This window comes from Armigeres subalbatus, chromosome 3 (genome assembly GCF_024139115.2).
Source record: "Armigeres subalbatus isolate Guangzhou_Male chromosome 3, GZ_Asu_2, whole genome shotgun sequence".
In the NCBI taxonomy this organism is placed as follows: Eukaryota; Metazoa; Arthropoda; class Insecta; order Diptera; family Culicidae; genus Armigeres; species Armigeres subalbatus.
In genome coordinates this window covers 387885078-387898650 of record NC_085141.1, presented here as the reverse complement: position 1 = coordinate 387898650, position 13573 = coordinate 387885078, and the positions used below count along the sequence as shown (strand labels likewise).

Sequence of the window (13573 nt, the reverse complement as noted above, 5' to 3'; positions counted from 1 at the left end):
GTGTAGCAGTCGGGCAGCAGCATGTAACAGGACAGCAGTTCCACACATTTGTTATGGACAGGGAAACAGAAATTTAGTTAAATTAACTAATTTGTAAATGTAAATATGCTAAAGGGTCCATTACTAGCACACAACGGGGGTTCCATTATAGGCAAAAGGAACATGTGGGAATGGAACATGTAAATTAAATGGGAGGAACCATAATACGTATATAAACAAACTCGACGTTGCGTATTATGAACCCGGGGGTGGCCATAATAGGCATGCTACACACTTAAAATAGTAAATTTTAGTCGTTAAGGGGTCCATTACTAGCACTCACTCCTTAGATAGAGAATTTAAAAAATATGGATTCTTTGGATAATTTGACCGAAAATAAGCCAACAAATCGAATGAGACAATAATACATTGTTTGACGGGAAAGGTCAATTAGCACCTTCTAATAAAAATCGACTTTATTTCGATTGAAATTCACCGCCATAGAGCACTGCACGGACGAGCTTATATAAAAAAATTATAAAGCAGGGCCACCAAATGTCAAAATTGCCAGTTACTGGCCTTGTTGCTTTCTAACTTTCATTAACACGAAAAGAGAAAGAGATTCGTCCCTGCAGTACCCTATAGTCTGCTGTTAGACACCCTTGCCTAAAATAAAATAATCAAAATATCAGAAAAAAGCTCATCTACTTTATTTAGTGCAAACTGGCAACCGAATTTGAAAATAAGAAGGTACATTAAAAAATTTGATTATTCTGCTTCTATCGTTTCTCTATTTGTATCATATGACCTCCTGCTATGCGCAAAACTGTGTCGAATCGGAAGCGAATGTCTTCCTGTCGAATGTTGGTTTTGAACCGAAAGCTCTTCATCAGATAAACCAGCATTATTTTCATGCTTATCATTGCATAACGAATTCCTGAAATTGGCAAAAATAAAAGTTTAAGAAATAAAAGTTTAAGAAATAAACCCCAATTTATACTAACCTAGACAATTCCTAGATCCCCCACTGAATGCCAAAAATGCAAAAGGGTGTCTTCCAGCAGATTTTTCCGGTGAAAACCGCTCAGGATTGAAGCAGTCCGCATCGGGTCCCCATAGGTCTTTCCGTCGATGAATGGTGAAGATGTGGATTGCTAACATGCTTCCCTTCGGCAGCTGTTGGTCGCATAAAGTCATTTTGGCCGTGTTTTCGCGCAACACTATCGGCCCTACTGGATATAGACGAAGGATCTCATTCAGCACCATTCCCGTGAGTTGAAGTTGTCTCAACCCCTCCATGGAGATGTTGGGTTCCTCTCCGGGGAAGATTTGCATGATTTCTTCGTACACCTTTTGCTGGTAGTGCGAGTCCATTGCCAATTGCAGCAAGGTGAACGCTATTGCGTTGGCGGAAGTGTCCGTTCCTCCAGCTATCATAGTCTGAATATTGTCGATTATTTCCTCTTGTTCGAATTTCCGAATGGTGCTGGTGAATAATTCGTTAATGAAAATTTGTGGCTTTCGAAAGCATCGATTCCCATCAACGTCAGCAGTTTTATTCATTAAACCTTTCGAGTATCGATCGTGTGCATCATTGTAGACCTAGAAAGTTATTATTTTTAACTTCGTTTTGAATAAACCATCTAATGAAAAAGGCAACACCTGCATCACTTGATCTGTCAAATATCCACGTACAGTTCGCTCTTCACGATAGTCCTCAGACCAACGGTAGATAAAATCTAAATGATAATGAAACTTCAACACTCTTCTTGCTGCAATAAAAAGTGCACTAAAATGAAAAAAAAAACCCTGATTAATCCACCTAGCGGTGATGGTGCCTTTCTCGTGCATTATAAAAATAGTGTTTTGGCCATTACTCTTGAGCCCATAATCCGATCTGGCCAATTTTCAATAGGAAACAATGGGAGAGCATCCTGCGTCGAATGCAACTTGTTGCGGTTAAGGATAAGTGATTAAAAAATGAGTGACATTTTTAGGCCACCTGGAAAGCCGGCAACGCGTTGGCACGGGTGTCAGGCCATTAGGCCGAATGGTCATTAGGCCGAACGGTCATTAGGCCGAATGGCCATTAGGCCGAATGAGAAAAAGAAATGAAGTTTTTCCTTCCTCTTTCCTCCTTCTTGCTTCTTCCTTCTTTCATCTTACTTATTTCTTCTCCCTACTTTGTTCTTCGCTGTTCCTTCTTCCTTCTTCGCCCAACTTTTTTTCTTCCTTCTTATTACTTTTTTTTAATTTTTCCTTCTTCCTCCTTTATTCTTTTTTCTCACTTCCTTCTCTTTCTCTTCTTTCTTCTTCTGTCTTCTTTCATCCTTCTTACTTTTTCTTTCTTCATACTTCTTCCTTCTTCTTTCTTCATTTTTCCTACTTCCTTCTTCCGTCTTCCCTTTCCTTCATCCTTCTTATTTCTTCCTTCTTCCTTCATCCTTCTTTATTTTTACTTCTTCATTCTTCCTTCTTCCTTCTTTATTTCTTACTTCTTCCTTCTTCCTTCTTCTTTTTTTTTTTTTTCTTCCTCCCTCCTCCTCCCTTCTTCCCTTTTCCTTTTTTTCTTCTTCCTTCTTCCTTTTTCCTTTTTCCTTCTTCCCTCTTCATGTTTTCCTTCTTCTTATTTCCTTCTTTCTTCTTCCTTTTTCCTTTTTTTCTTCTTTCTTCTTCCTTTTCTTTCTTCCTTCTTCCTTTTTTTCTGCTTCCTTCTTCCTTCTTTCATTTAGCTTTTTCCTTCTTCCTTCTTTTTTCTTCCTTCTACTTTCTACCTTTTTCCTTCTTCCTTCTTCCTTCTTCATTCTACCTTTTTTCTTCTTCCTTCTTCATTCTTCCTTCTACCTTCTTCCTTCTTCTTTCTCCCTTCTTCCTTCTTTCTTCTTCCTTCTTCCTTCTTTCTTCTACCTTTTTCCTTCTTTCTTCTACCTTTTTCCTTCTTCCTTCTTCCTTCTTCCTATTTCCTATTTCCTTCTTCCTTCTTCCTTCTTCACTTCTCACTCCCCACTGCTGATTCGGCCTTATGGTCATTCGGCCTAATGGCCATTCGGCCTAATGACCATTCGGCCTAATGACCGTTCGGCCTAATGACCATTCGGCCTAATGACCGTTCGGCCTAATGACCATTCGGCCTAATGGCCTTCGGCCTAATGACCTTCGGCCTAATGACCCAGCATCGTTGGCACGATACCATGGTGATCTTCTAAAAAAGCGAGTTACGATGTTCGGTGCTGCAAGGACACGCAGCTAACCTCGAGGGTGCGTTGTGCACTGGCCCCCCTATGAAGCATTACTTTCTGGTTGTACCGAAGGGACGATGGGCTTGGCGGCAATGGAAACGGTTTAGCGGGTCGGGAATGTAGTCCTGCCTCCCTCGGTGATCCCTAACCCCGCACTTCCTGGTCAACCCAGGATGTCTGTTGAGCAGATTCCCCCTCCATTGTTCAGGAAGAAAAAAAAACACACACACACACACACACACACACACACACACACACACGATGGAGCGATCATATAGCCTTTACGTATACTTAGTATACGAGAAAGGCAAAAATGATAAGACATTATATTTTATCAAAAAACAAATGATAGCTAATGTCTGAAACTTTACTGCGTACAGAACATTAGACTTCTAAGAATGACGTCTTCGACTAGGGGTCGCATTAGGCAACAACGAAACTACCTCTTTAAACTACATACATCAACTATAGGCAAAAAAAATTGCGAGGCAACACTGACTGTTTGTTTTTTATAGCTACTATGGTTTCGTACTAATGTGCACCACTCACCGTTCAATTCCAGCAGAAAATTCATAAGTACTGTTGAAAACGCTCGAATCGAAACCCATTGTCGTTTCACAAACCATTTCCAATGCGCAAGTGGTAGCATAATGTAAGATATCAAATGTTTCTCCAGTAGCTGCCACCGATTCCAGTCTCCTTATCATATTCTTGGATCGGTTAGTGAAAATTGACAAGAAACTGGCCAGAATTCTCGTATTAAATGCAGGTAAAAGCGCTCTTCTCTGGTCTTTCCAAAGATGTGCTGTTTCAAAACAAACGGATAAGAATTGAAAACTTAATATCATAACATGTCATAGCCAAAACATATGTTCCTAAAAGTATACTGGGGTCGTTTTTCACGCGGTTTGTTTTTGATCATTCCTGGTCTATGGATTTAGCCTAATTATAAGTTTACCCCACGAAAAAAAAAACAAACACAAAAAATTAGAAAAATCTGGTGGTATTTAGTGTGCTGTGGAAATTGAGGTGGACCGAAATCTAACCGCGCAAAAGCGACCTCAGTGTGCAAAAAATACATCACAGCACAAACACTCACTTTTTGCTGCGAACACTCCTTTGTTCAACATTAAGAAATCGTAGATGTACGGTTTATCAACACAATTGGCGTCGGTCAATATTTGCTTGGCTATGTCGGGATCTCCAGTGCAAAATATCGGCTTGGGCCCCATGTAGAACTGGAACAGTTTACCTGCACGACTGCATTCTCGAGAAATGATCTCAAATTTTTGCAGATCATCCTTTCCTATGAGCATGAACATATTACCAACTAATGGATACCACGGTTGTAACACATCGATGTTCTTCGAGAAGCTATTCTTCTGCACTATTGACCAGATTATCGCGATACTTAAAACCGCTCCGATAACCAAAATTGCGTACCACATTTTAATTGAAATACTCTACTCTCTGGTTGCACTTCGATTGATCATCGCATTTATAACATTTCATGGAAATAATGAGTACGTTGATAAAGTACAACCAATTCCTCCCATGTATATGTCATACGTAAAGGCTCCACAAATCTCAAGTTTTCCTAACTACATGAAGTTTTTCATGGATGTTTGAAAGGCCCCGCACATTGAAAACGATTGTAATTTGATTTGATTTGCATTCATTTGACAAATTTTCTCATGTTTAGGACAATGGAAGTAAATCTTGTAAAGTGAACAGTAAACTAGCTATGCATGCATTTGAATTAGGAACTTAAACGTGCTAAGAACACGCAATATCCCAGGGTCCCATCGAATCGAAGGAAAGTGGTTACCTCCAATACATTTTCCAAATCAATATCTTCCACATAACGTTTATATTCACATATGAGTTTTCATAACATTGTAAATTAACGCAATATTGATATGTTTAAAAATTTCAATCATCTGATGTTTGTGAGTAAGACAGGTTCGCATGGATAGTCTCGTTAGCGTTGTTTATAAAAAGCGTGCTTTATCGATTGTGTTGTGGTTTGTGGTTCTTTTAATAGCTGAGTCCTTAAAGATAATTCTGATTCTTCCACGGCACATACGCATTCTCTAAAAGAAAAAAACCCTGATTAATCCACCTAGCGGTGTTGGTGCCTTTCTCGTGCAAAATAAAATACTAAAAATTATGAGTGAGTGTTTTTTAGCGTGTTTTGCGCATAGAAAATATTATTTTGGCCATAACTTCTGATCCCATAGTTCAATCTGGCCAATTTTCAAAAGGAAACAATGGGACAGGATTCTCAGTCGAATGAAACTTGTTGCGAGTAATTAGGCCAATGCTAAGTTTCAAAAACTGTCTACTAAATTTTGTACACATACACACACACACACACACACACACACACACACACACACACACACACACACACACACACACACACACACACACACACACACACACACACACACACACACACACACACACACACACACACACACACACACACACACACACACACACACACACACACACACACACACACACACACACACACACAGGGGCTGCGACATGGTGAGTTGACATCTGGCAAGGAGCGACCTACACAGCTCTGGTCCTCACAAGTTCCAAACTCACGCTTCCACGGGTCTTCCGATGACAATCGACCGCCAGCTAAGGGTTTTGTACTTAGCTGGTAGTGCAGCCTGGGCACTGTTGTCCTTCTGACATCAGCTAGAGTGAATGGGTGCGACCAAAGGGACCATCGTCCCTAACCCCTAATCCCAAGGTGTTAAGCGACCCGTGCCGAGGGGATGCATGGCCATCATTCGTCGTCATACCAGTCGTTTCTCTCATCCGGTGGTACCATGCCTAGTGCAGGGGTTGCGGTACTTCCAATGGCGGATCGAATATCTCTCCAGCCATCTTCAAGAGACGCTGCGCCTAGCTGCTATTCCGTTGGGAGTGCCACTTCCAGCTGCTGCGCGTAGTCTTGGGCTAGTCTACCGTCTTGTAGCCGCCCAATGTTTAGCTGCGGCGGACGACTCCGACGCGTGTTGTACACCGTCGAGAGTTTTGAGCGCTGACATACTGCAGGTCGGATTCAATATTCGCACTGCGGTAAGTGCGTACGTTCGTGATGTCGGAGAAGAATTTGCCGTCGATTAGAACGTGGTCGATTTGGTTTTCCGTTACTTGATTAGGTTATTTCCATGTAGCCTTGTGGATATTCTTGCGGGGGAAGAAATTGTTCCGGACTACCATTCCGCGGGAGGCTGCAAAGTTTATGCATCGTTGGTCATTGTCGTTCGATACGGTATGCAGACTATCCGGTCCGATGACCGGTCTATACGTTTCCTCCCTTCCTACCTGAGCGTTCATGTCACCGATGACGATTTTGACGTCCCGCAGTGGGCATCCATCGTATGTCTGCTCCAGCTGCGCATAGAACGCTTCTTTCTCGTCGTCGGGTCTCCCTTCGTGTGGGCTGTGCACGTTGATGATGCTATAGTTGAAGAATCAGCCTTTTATCCTCAACTTGCACATCCTTGCCACCCAATCACACGTTGGCGCATCTTTCCCAGCACTATAAAGTCGGTTCCCAGCTAGATGGTGGTGCCACAGCTTTGGTAGAAGGTAGCGGCTTCGTGTCAGGGCTGTTTAGCGTCCCACCTAACACCAGGACTTGGGCTTGTGCTATTTGAGCGGCACACGGTCGCATTGGCGGAGCCTACTTGCGGATACATGCAGCTTTTTATAGAAGCTTAACAGGGCCCACTGTCAAACCCCACCATTCTGCGCCTTTGTTCGCAAGGCTAACTGGAGACCTCAAGTCAGCATAGACGTCAAATTAATGCAACTTACAGGCTTTTAGGCGGTGAACTACCGTGCGGGATCGAAATCCGTACAGCACCGAAATCCATCCACCTCATGATATATCAATAAATTAAAGAGGTTAAAGGTAATTAATGTAGAAATAATTTATCTTGTCCTGTTCAGATACTTGGCAGTAAGCTTTCAGGGCAAAGAAATGGAAAGAAGGTTTTGAAATTAAAACAACAAAAATCAAAAACATTAAACGCGGAGTTTTTGCCGCCATTTTGTTTTCGGGTAGAGCATTATTGCACCAAAAGTAACTGTGTTTCTTTGATAATTGCAAATCATTACATAAGATAAGCGGAATACAAATCGAAGTGATCGCTTCTCAAGGTGCGTATCGAACTATTTACAGTGGTAGTTTAGTCAATCAGACTGTTTCAATTTAAATATTTAGTTTAAAAAAAAAACTGTACGGATTTTGATCCTTTGATTCGAAATCCGTCCACGGTGGACTGATTTCGAGTCAGGAGTAGTTGATTTTATTCATTATTTTATTATGTTTTTCGTAGTTTTTAATAAGTAAATGTGAAACACTTCAAAAGTAGAAGCCTTTATGCTCCTATGTCAATGAAAAACGTTTTATTTATATTCGATTCCTATTTTTTAATGATTTTTTCATATACTAAGGTGCTTAAGTGTACGGATTTCGATTGCCCCACGGTATGTTTCTACTATCTTACACGCGCGTTTTCTCTCGAAAGCTTGGGGCGTTTGACGGCAGCTTCTCGCTTACGTCTATTGATGTCAGTAGAGGGGCTCGAAATCTTCTTCGCTGCTGCACTGCCGTAATCTGGCAAAGTGACGTATACGCCATTTTCCGAAAATGGTGTTATCGAGTAGTATTCATCGTACTCATTATATCAGAAAAATGGAAAACATGTTTGTTGTAAAATGGCGCATACGTCACTTTTTCAGATTACGGCAGTGCAGTGGATGCGTTCTGGGTAACTTTATTCGGCTCGTTTTTACTGATTCCTACACGGAAGAAATAAACTACCCAATAGTGAGTTTAATTTACCCAACCTCGAACATCCGTACGGGAAGCCAAAATTGAGTAAGTTGGGTCGAAGTTTACTCCCATGTTAAAAAAGTACCCAACGGAAAATTTATTTACCCAAATGTAAGTTTAATTCACTCAATCTCGACCTCCGAACTCAAAATTGGCTTCCCGTGTTGAACTGGCGTCGTTGGATTGTTTGACTCTTTTGTTTTTGACAACAAAAGAAAGAATGGATGAAAGAGAAGAGAAAAAATAACTCAAAAGTAAGTTTAAAAATACTCAATTTTGGGTACTTTTTTTCTTCCGTGTAGGTGTATGCCGGGGTAAACGCAAAGTCGTGAAGAAATAATAACTATTATCAATAAACTGTCAAACTTCTTTGTCGCGTCTGTAGTGAATACGGGTGACCAATTTATTATTTAAAATATGTTTAGACCATGTATGTGAATTTCTCTGAGTGTTAGAAAGTCCACTGTTTCAGAGCTTTCAATTTGAAAAGCTTAGAAAGAAAGCGCACACGTAGATACGCAGATTGACGAATACGACAAACCAGAGTGTATGTAATTAAGAGTGGCGACATGTGCCGCATTTGACAGGTCTCCTGCTCGTTTGGAACACGATTTTGTATGGGAATGACAGATGAATTTTGTTCCAATTCTGACAGTGTCGCCACTCTTAATTACATACACTCTGCGACAAACGTTATTCAATCGTGAGGGGTGCGACTTATCAATGAAGGAATGAAGGGATATAGAATGAAGGTATGAAAGAGATGGAATGTAAATGTGACAATCTGAGCTGGACAGACGGAAGCTTGAGAAAGCAGAAATGCGCATGAGAGGGTCAGTCTATTGACGATGTTTTAATCGATCGGACGTACTTTGTGATTCGTGTCCGCAATTTTTATGACACTTCGGCTGAGTCAAGTGCGTATACGACAGCGTCTACTCTGATTTCCTCCATAGGATGATCACTGTGATGTTCTGCCATATAATATATTGTTATTAAAAAGCTTTCACTTCCGAAAACATTATTCTTTATTTCCACTTCACAATGACACTCCATGCACACCCGCCTCAAACTACTCACTTCTAATTGTACACTGTTATTCTAGAATACCACATCCTCCCCTGACAGAAATTATAATGTCCAAAATAATAAGTGTAATAGGAAAATGTAATCGTCAGACGTGGTCAGACCGTTAATTCGTTCTTAGGTCCGTACGGTACGGACGCATTGCAGGTGTTGTGGCCGTTCGATCCATTCGATTGTTCAATCTCATCTTCCTCCGGTGAAACTAAAAAAAAACTGGAAAAAGAAAAAACTGGAAAAAAATAACTGGAAAGAAAGTAAATAATTAAGTTATATTTGTTGAAATTACAGAAATAAATTAACGCAATCTTTCAAACTGCTTGGTTTCCGCCCTTCAGCATTTGGTTTTCATTAGCATTCTTAGCAGCTTCCTACTTATATCCATGATGATCGAACAACTCATTTCAGTTGGCTTGTTCTTTGGCTGCCAGTCTCCCTGATTCTTTTTATGGAATACAATTTTATAACACTGCCAACGAGTGCAGGATCTCTGCAAAACATAACGTCTCAGCTCTCTCTGCTGGCAAATAAACTACACATGGGCGTAGCCAAGGGGGAGCAGGGGGGGCCCGTCACCCCCCTAAATTGTGGAAAGATTGCACAGGTACTGTAATGAATTCCCTTAAACATGTGCACTTTACGATCCAATCATATACAGAAATAGGTGGTTGAAATTCAAAAGATTCCCAAAACTCCATCCAGGAGTCCATCCAGGATCCATAATATATGAAAGTTCAAAACAACTCGAAACATTTCGGGATCAAAAAATCTCCTTGAAATCCTTCTAGAAGCTCCCCTGGGAACTTCTGAATTCCTCCGGAAGGTTATCCACATTCCTCTGAAAATCGTTCGAAAATCCTTCTCATGTAATTGTAATTCCTCCTTATCTAGAAACCCCCACTATTTTTTTTAGGAAATTCACGAGGAAATTCCTTGAAGATTTCTTTTCTTCTCTCCAAGATTTACTTCTAGATATTTCTTCGGTTATTCTCTCTTCAGGAAAAATTCGGCATTTCCTTCAGGCATCAGGCATGCATTCGAGAGTTCCGTCAAGAATACATACGGAATTTCTTCCCAAAATTCTACCAGAAGTTTCTTCAAAAATTTATGACGGAAATCCTCCGATTTAGCTCCATAATTTCACTTGTAAATCTATAAGAAATTCCTTCGGAAATTCTTCTAGGAACTTCTCCGGGCATTCCTCTCGGAACTCTTCCTTTAATTCCTCCGGGATTACTTCCAGGAAATTTTCCGGGAATACCAATTTTCAATAGCGAAATCATCTAGCATTCCAATCTGGAATTCTTTTCGCAATTACTTCAGAATATCCTTCAAGAAATCCTCTAGAAATATCTTCATGAATTTCTCCTGGAATTCGTCCAAGTATTTCCCCAGAAATTCTTACAGGTATTTTTTCGGGAGTTTCTTCAGGTACTTCTCCAGGAATTTTCCCGGGAGATTTTCCGCGGAAGTGTACTAGAATTCCTTCCGGACTTCACTCGGAATTTACTCGGATATCTGCCAAGAGTTCTTCCAGAAATTTCTTCGGAACAATCCACAGGGATTTTCTTCAGCAATTCATCTGGGAATACTTTCAGGATTTCATCTGGGAATTTCTGCATTAATTCCTCCTGGTATTTTTCTGGGAATTCCTTCAGATATTTTTTCGGAAATTCCTTTAGGAACTTCTATAAGAATTATTTCAGGACTTCCATGTGAGAATTCCTCCGGAAGTGCTTGTGGGAGTTCCTCCGGGAGTTCTTCCAGGAGTTTTTCCAAGAAATTCTCCGGTAATACCTCCAAGAACTTTACAGGGAATTCCTGGACGATATTTGGCAGGAATTTCACGGGAAATGGGATCTCGGAAGTTCCTTCAGAAATATTTTTTCTCTTCCTCTAGGGTATTCCACCGGATATTCCTCTGAAGTTCCACCAGTAGTTCCTTCGGGAATTTTATCAGGCTTTCTTCCAGGAATTCATTTAGCATTTCTTTAGGCATTTATCTACAAATTCCTCCAGAAGTTCCTCGGAGAATTTCTCTGGGAATTCCTCCGGGAGGTTCTTTTAAGAATTCTTCCAGGAGTTTCTCCTGGAATTCTTACGGAAGTTCCTTTGGGAGTTCATCCTAGAATTCTTACGAGAGTTCCTCCAGGATTTCCTCCGGAAATTCTTCCTGTAGTTCTTCAATAAATTCCTCCAGAAGTTCCACCGGCAGTTCCTCCGAGAATTCCTCTGATAATTTCTCCGGAAATTCCTATAGAAAATCCCCCGGGAGTTCCTCCGGAAATTACTCTGGGAGTTCCTCCGGGAGTTCCTTTTCAGAGAAACACCCGGAGAAACTGCCGGTGAAACTCCCGGAGGGAAACTCGTAGAAACTGCTGGTGGATCTCCCGGAGGAATTTTCGAAGGAACTGCCGGAGGAGCTCCCGTAAGAACTCCCGGAGGAATTTCAGGAGGAACTCCTAGAAGAATTCCTAGAGGACCTCCCGGATGAGCTCCCAGAGAAACTATCGGAAGAACTTTTGGAGGAATTTCCAGCTCTGGGAAATTCTGCTCTGGCTATTTCTGAAGAATGCCTAAATGATTTCCTGAAAAAAGCCTGAATAATTTCCTGGAATAGTTTCTGGTGGAACTCCCGGAAGAATTTCCGGAGAAACTCCCAGATGAATTGCTGGTGGAATTCCCGGATGAACTCTCGAAGGAATTTTCTGGAAGAATTTCTGAAGAAACTCCCGGGAGAATTTTCAAAGGAACCTCGGGAAAACTACCAGAAGCATTCTCGGAAACAACAGAATTCATCTTATAGACAAATCTCGTCTAGCTGAAATCTTTGTTGGGGTTTGTAGCTGGACCATCATCATCATCAGAGGACCTCCCGGAGAATTCCCTGAGGAGCTCGCAGAGAAATTCTCGGAGGAGCTTCTGGTGGAAAATCTATATAAATTCCTGAAGAAGCCTAAATAAATTCCAATTCTGCCGAAATTCCCGGAAGAATTTTCAGAGGAACTGCCGATAGAACTACCGGAATTATTTCTCGAAGGAAATCCTAGAGAAATTGGAAATGCCGGTGGAACTCCTGGAAGAATTCCAGGAGGAATTTTCGGAGAAACTCCTGGAGGATCTCCCAGTGGAAATCTTGAAGTTTCCACCGGAATTCTTTCAGGATTTAATTGCGAATTAATCTAGGAATTCCTCCGAAAATTCCATTGTTGATTTCATTTTCGATATAATTTCTGTATAAATTTCCGGTGGAATTCCTGGAGAAATTCTTTGAAATTTTCACAAGAAATTATTCGAAACAATTCACGGAAAATTTTATGGAATTCACACAAGAAATTTGAAGATTTTTCGTTAAATTCTCAGGAATGTTTACTGGCAATTTTGCGGAATTTCCACGGAATATTCTTATTCTTAAAAATTATGGGAAACAGCAAGAAATTATTTGAATTATTGCAGAGAATTCTGCAAAACTTATAAAGAAGTTCGTGATAATTTTCTTGCAGTAAATAATGGTGGAATTTTCGGATCAATTCCCGGCAAAATTTATGGTGGAATTTCTGAAGACACTGCCGAATAAGATGCTGGAGGCATTCCTAAAGAATCCCTGATAGAATTTCGGATAGAATGCCAGGAGCAATTGTCGAAGGAATTCCTGGAGAAAGCTTGCATATTGATTTTTCTGCCTATTTTAAAATAAATATTATTTCAGAGAGGATTTGTTTAGAAATTCAGATGTATGGTTCTAGTTTTCTTAAACTTATGGAAGAATGCATAAGACAAGACCTATGGAAGAATGCAGGATTTTTATAATAATTGTTTCTATCCGATTTTATATTCTTTCTGAATACTAAGTTCGTTAATATTTTTCTCACTTTATTTAAAAATATCTGATGAGCAATGAATCACGCATTTTTAAATCCATTATTGTTTTAATCATTATTGTTTCGATTTGGTTTGGAATTGGTTTCATGTGTTAATATTCATGTGTTTTTATAAAACTACTATAAAACTACAATTTGGAAGACTAAAAAGTTGCCCCCCCCCCCTTCTCGAAATCTTGGCTACGCCCATGACATGTCCAAGCCACTGTAATCTGCCATATTTTATAAGCCTGTCGACGTCTATATTTTTGTCCACTTAGTACGTCCACTGTCCGTTTTGCACCACGCCACCAAGTATTGATCGCAGCTTTTTTTTTTCGCTAAGACAATCCGTGATATTTAATAATCTGTCTTCTTCTTTCATGCTTCTGGACCATATAGGGCGTCTAGACGAATCAAAGATGTGTAAAGAGATTTGTCCGTGTTCGTATGCTGCATACTGTCAATAGTAACAAGCCGGCTTTTCTAATTATAACACTTGGTATTAGCAGTGTAAACTAGTAATAGCAGATTAGGTAAAA

The 13573-nt window shown here is 40.4% G+C and overlaps 1 protein-coding gene across 1 annotated transcript in view; it reads right to left on the bottom strand.

Moving 5' to 3' along the window:
• Positions 1-430: 430 nt before the first annotated feature.
• LOC134222965 (uncharacterized) overlaps positions 431-13573 on the bottom strand; it is a 29568-nt gene continuing 16425 nt past the window's right edge. Inside the window, exons 6-10 of the mRNA XM_062702106.1 lie at positions 4318-4681; positions 3768-4023; positions 1642-1768; positions 984-1581; positions 431-916 (exon numbers count right to left, since the gene is read on the bottom strand). Coding sequence (XP_062558090.1) covers positions 759-916; positions 984-1581; positions 1642-1768; positions 3768-4023; positions 4318-4681 — 1503 coding nt within the window. The 3' untranslated portion in view covers positions 431-758. The remainder of the gene's footprint in view (positions 917-983; positions 1582-1641; positions 1769-3767; positions 4024-4317; positions 4682-13573) is intronic.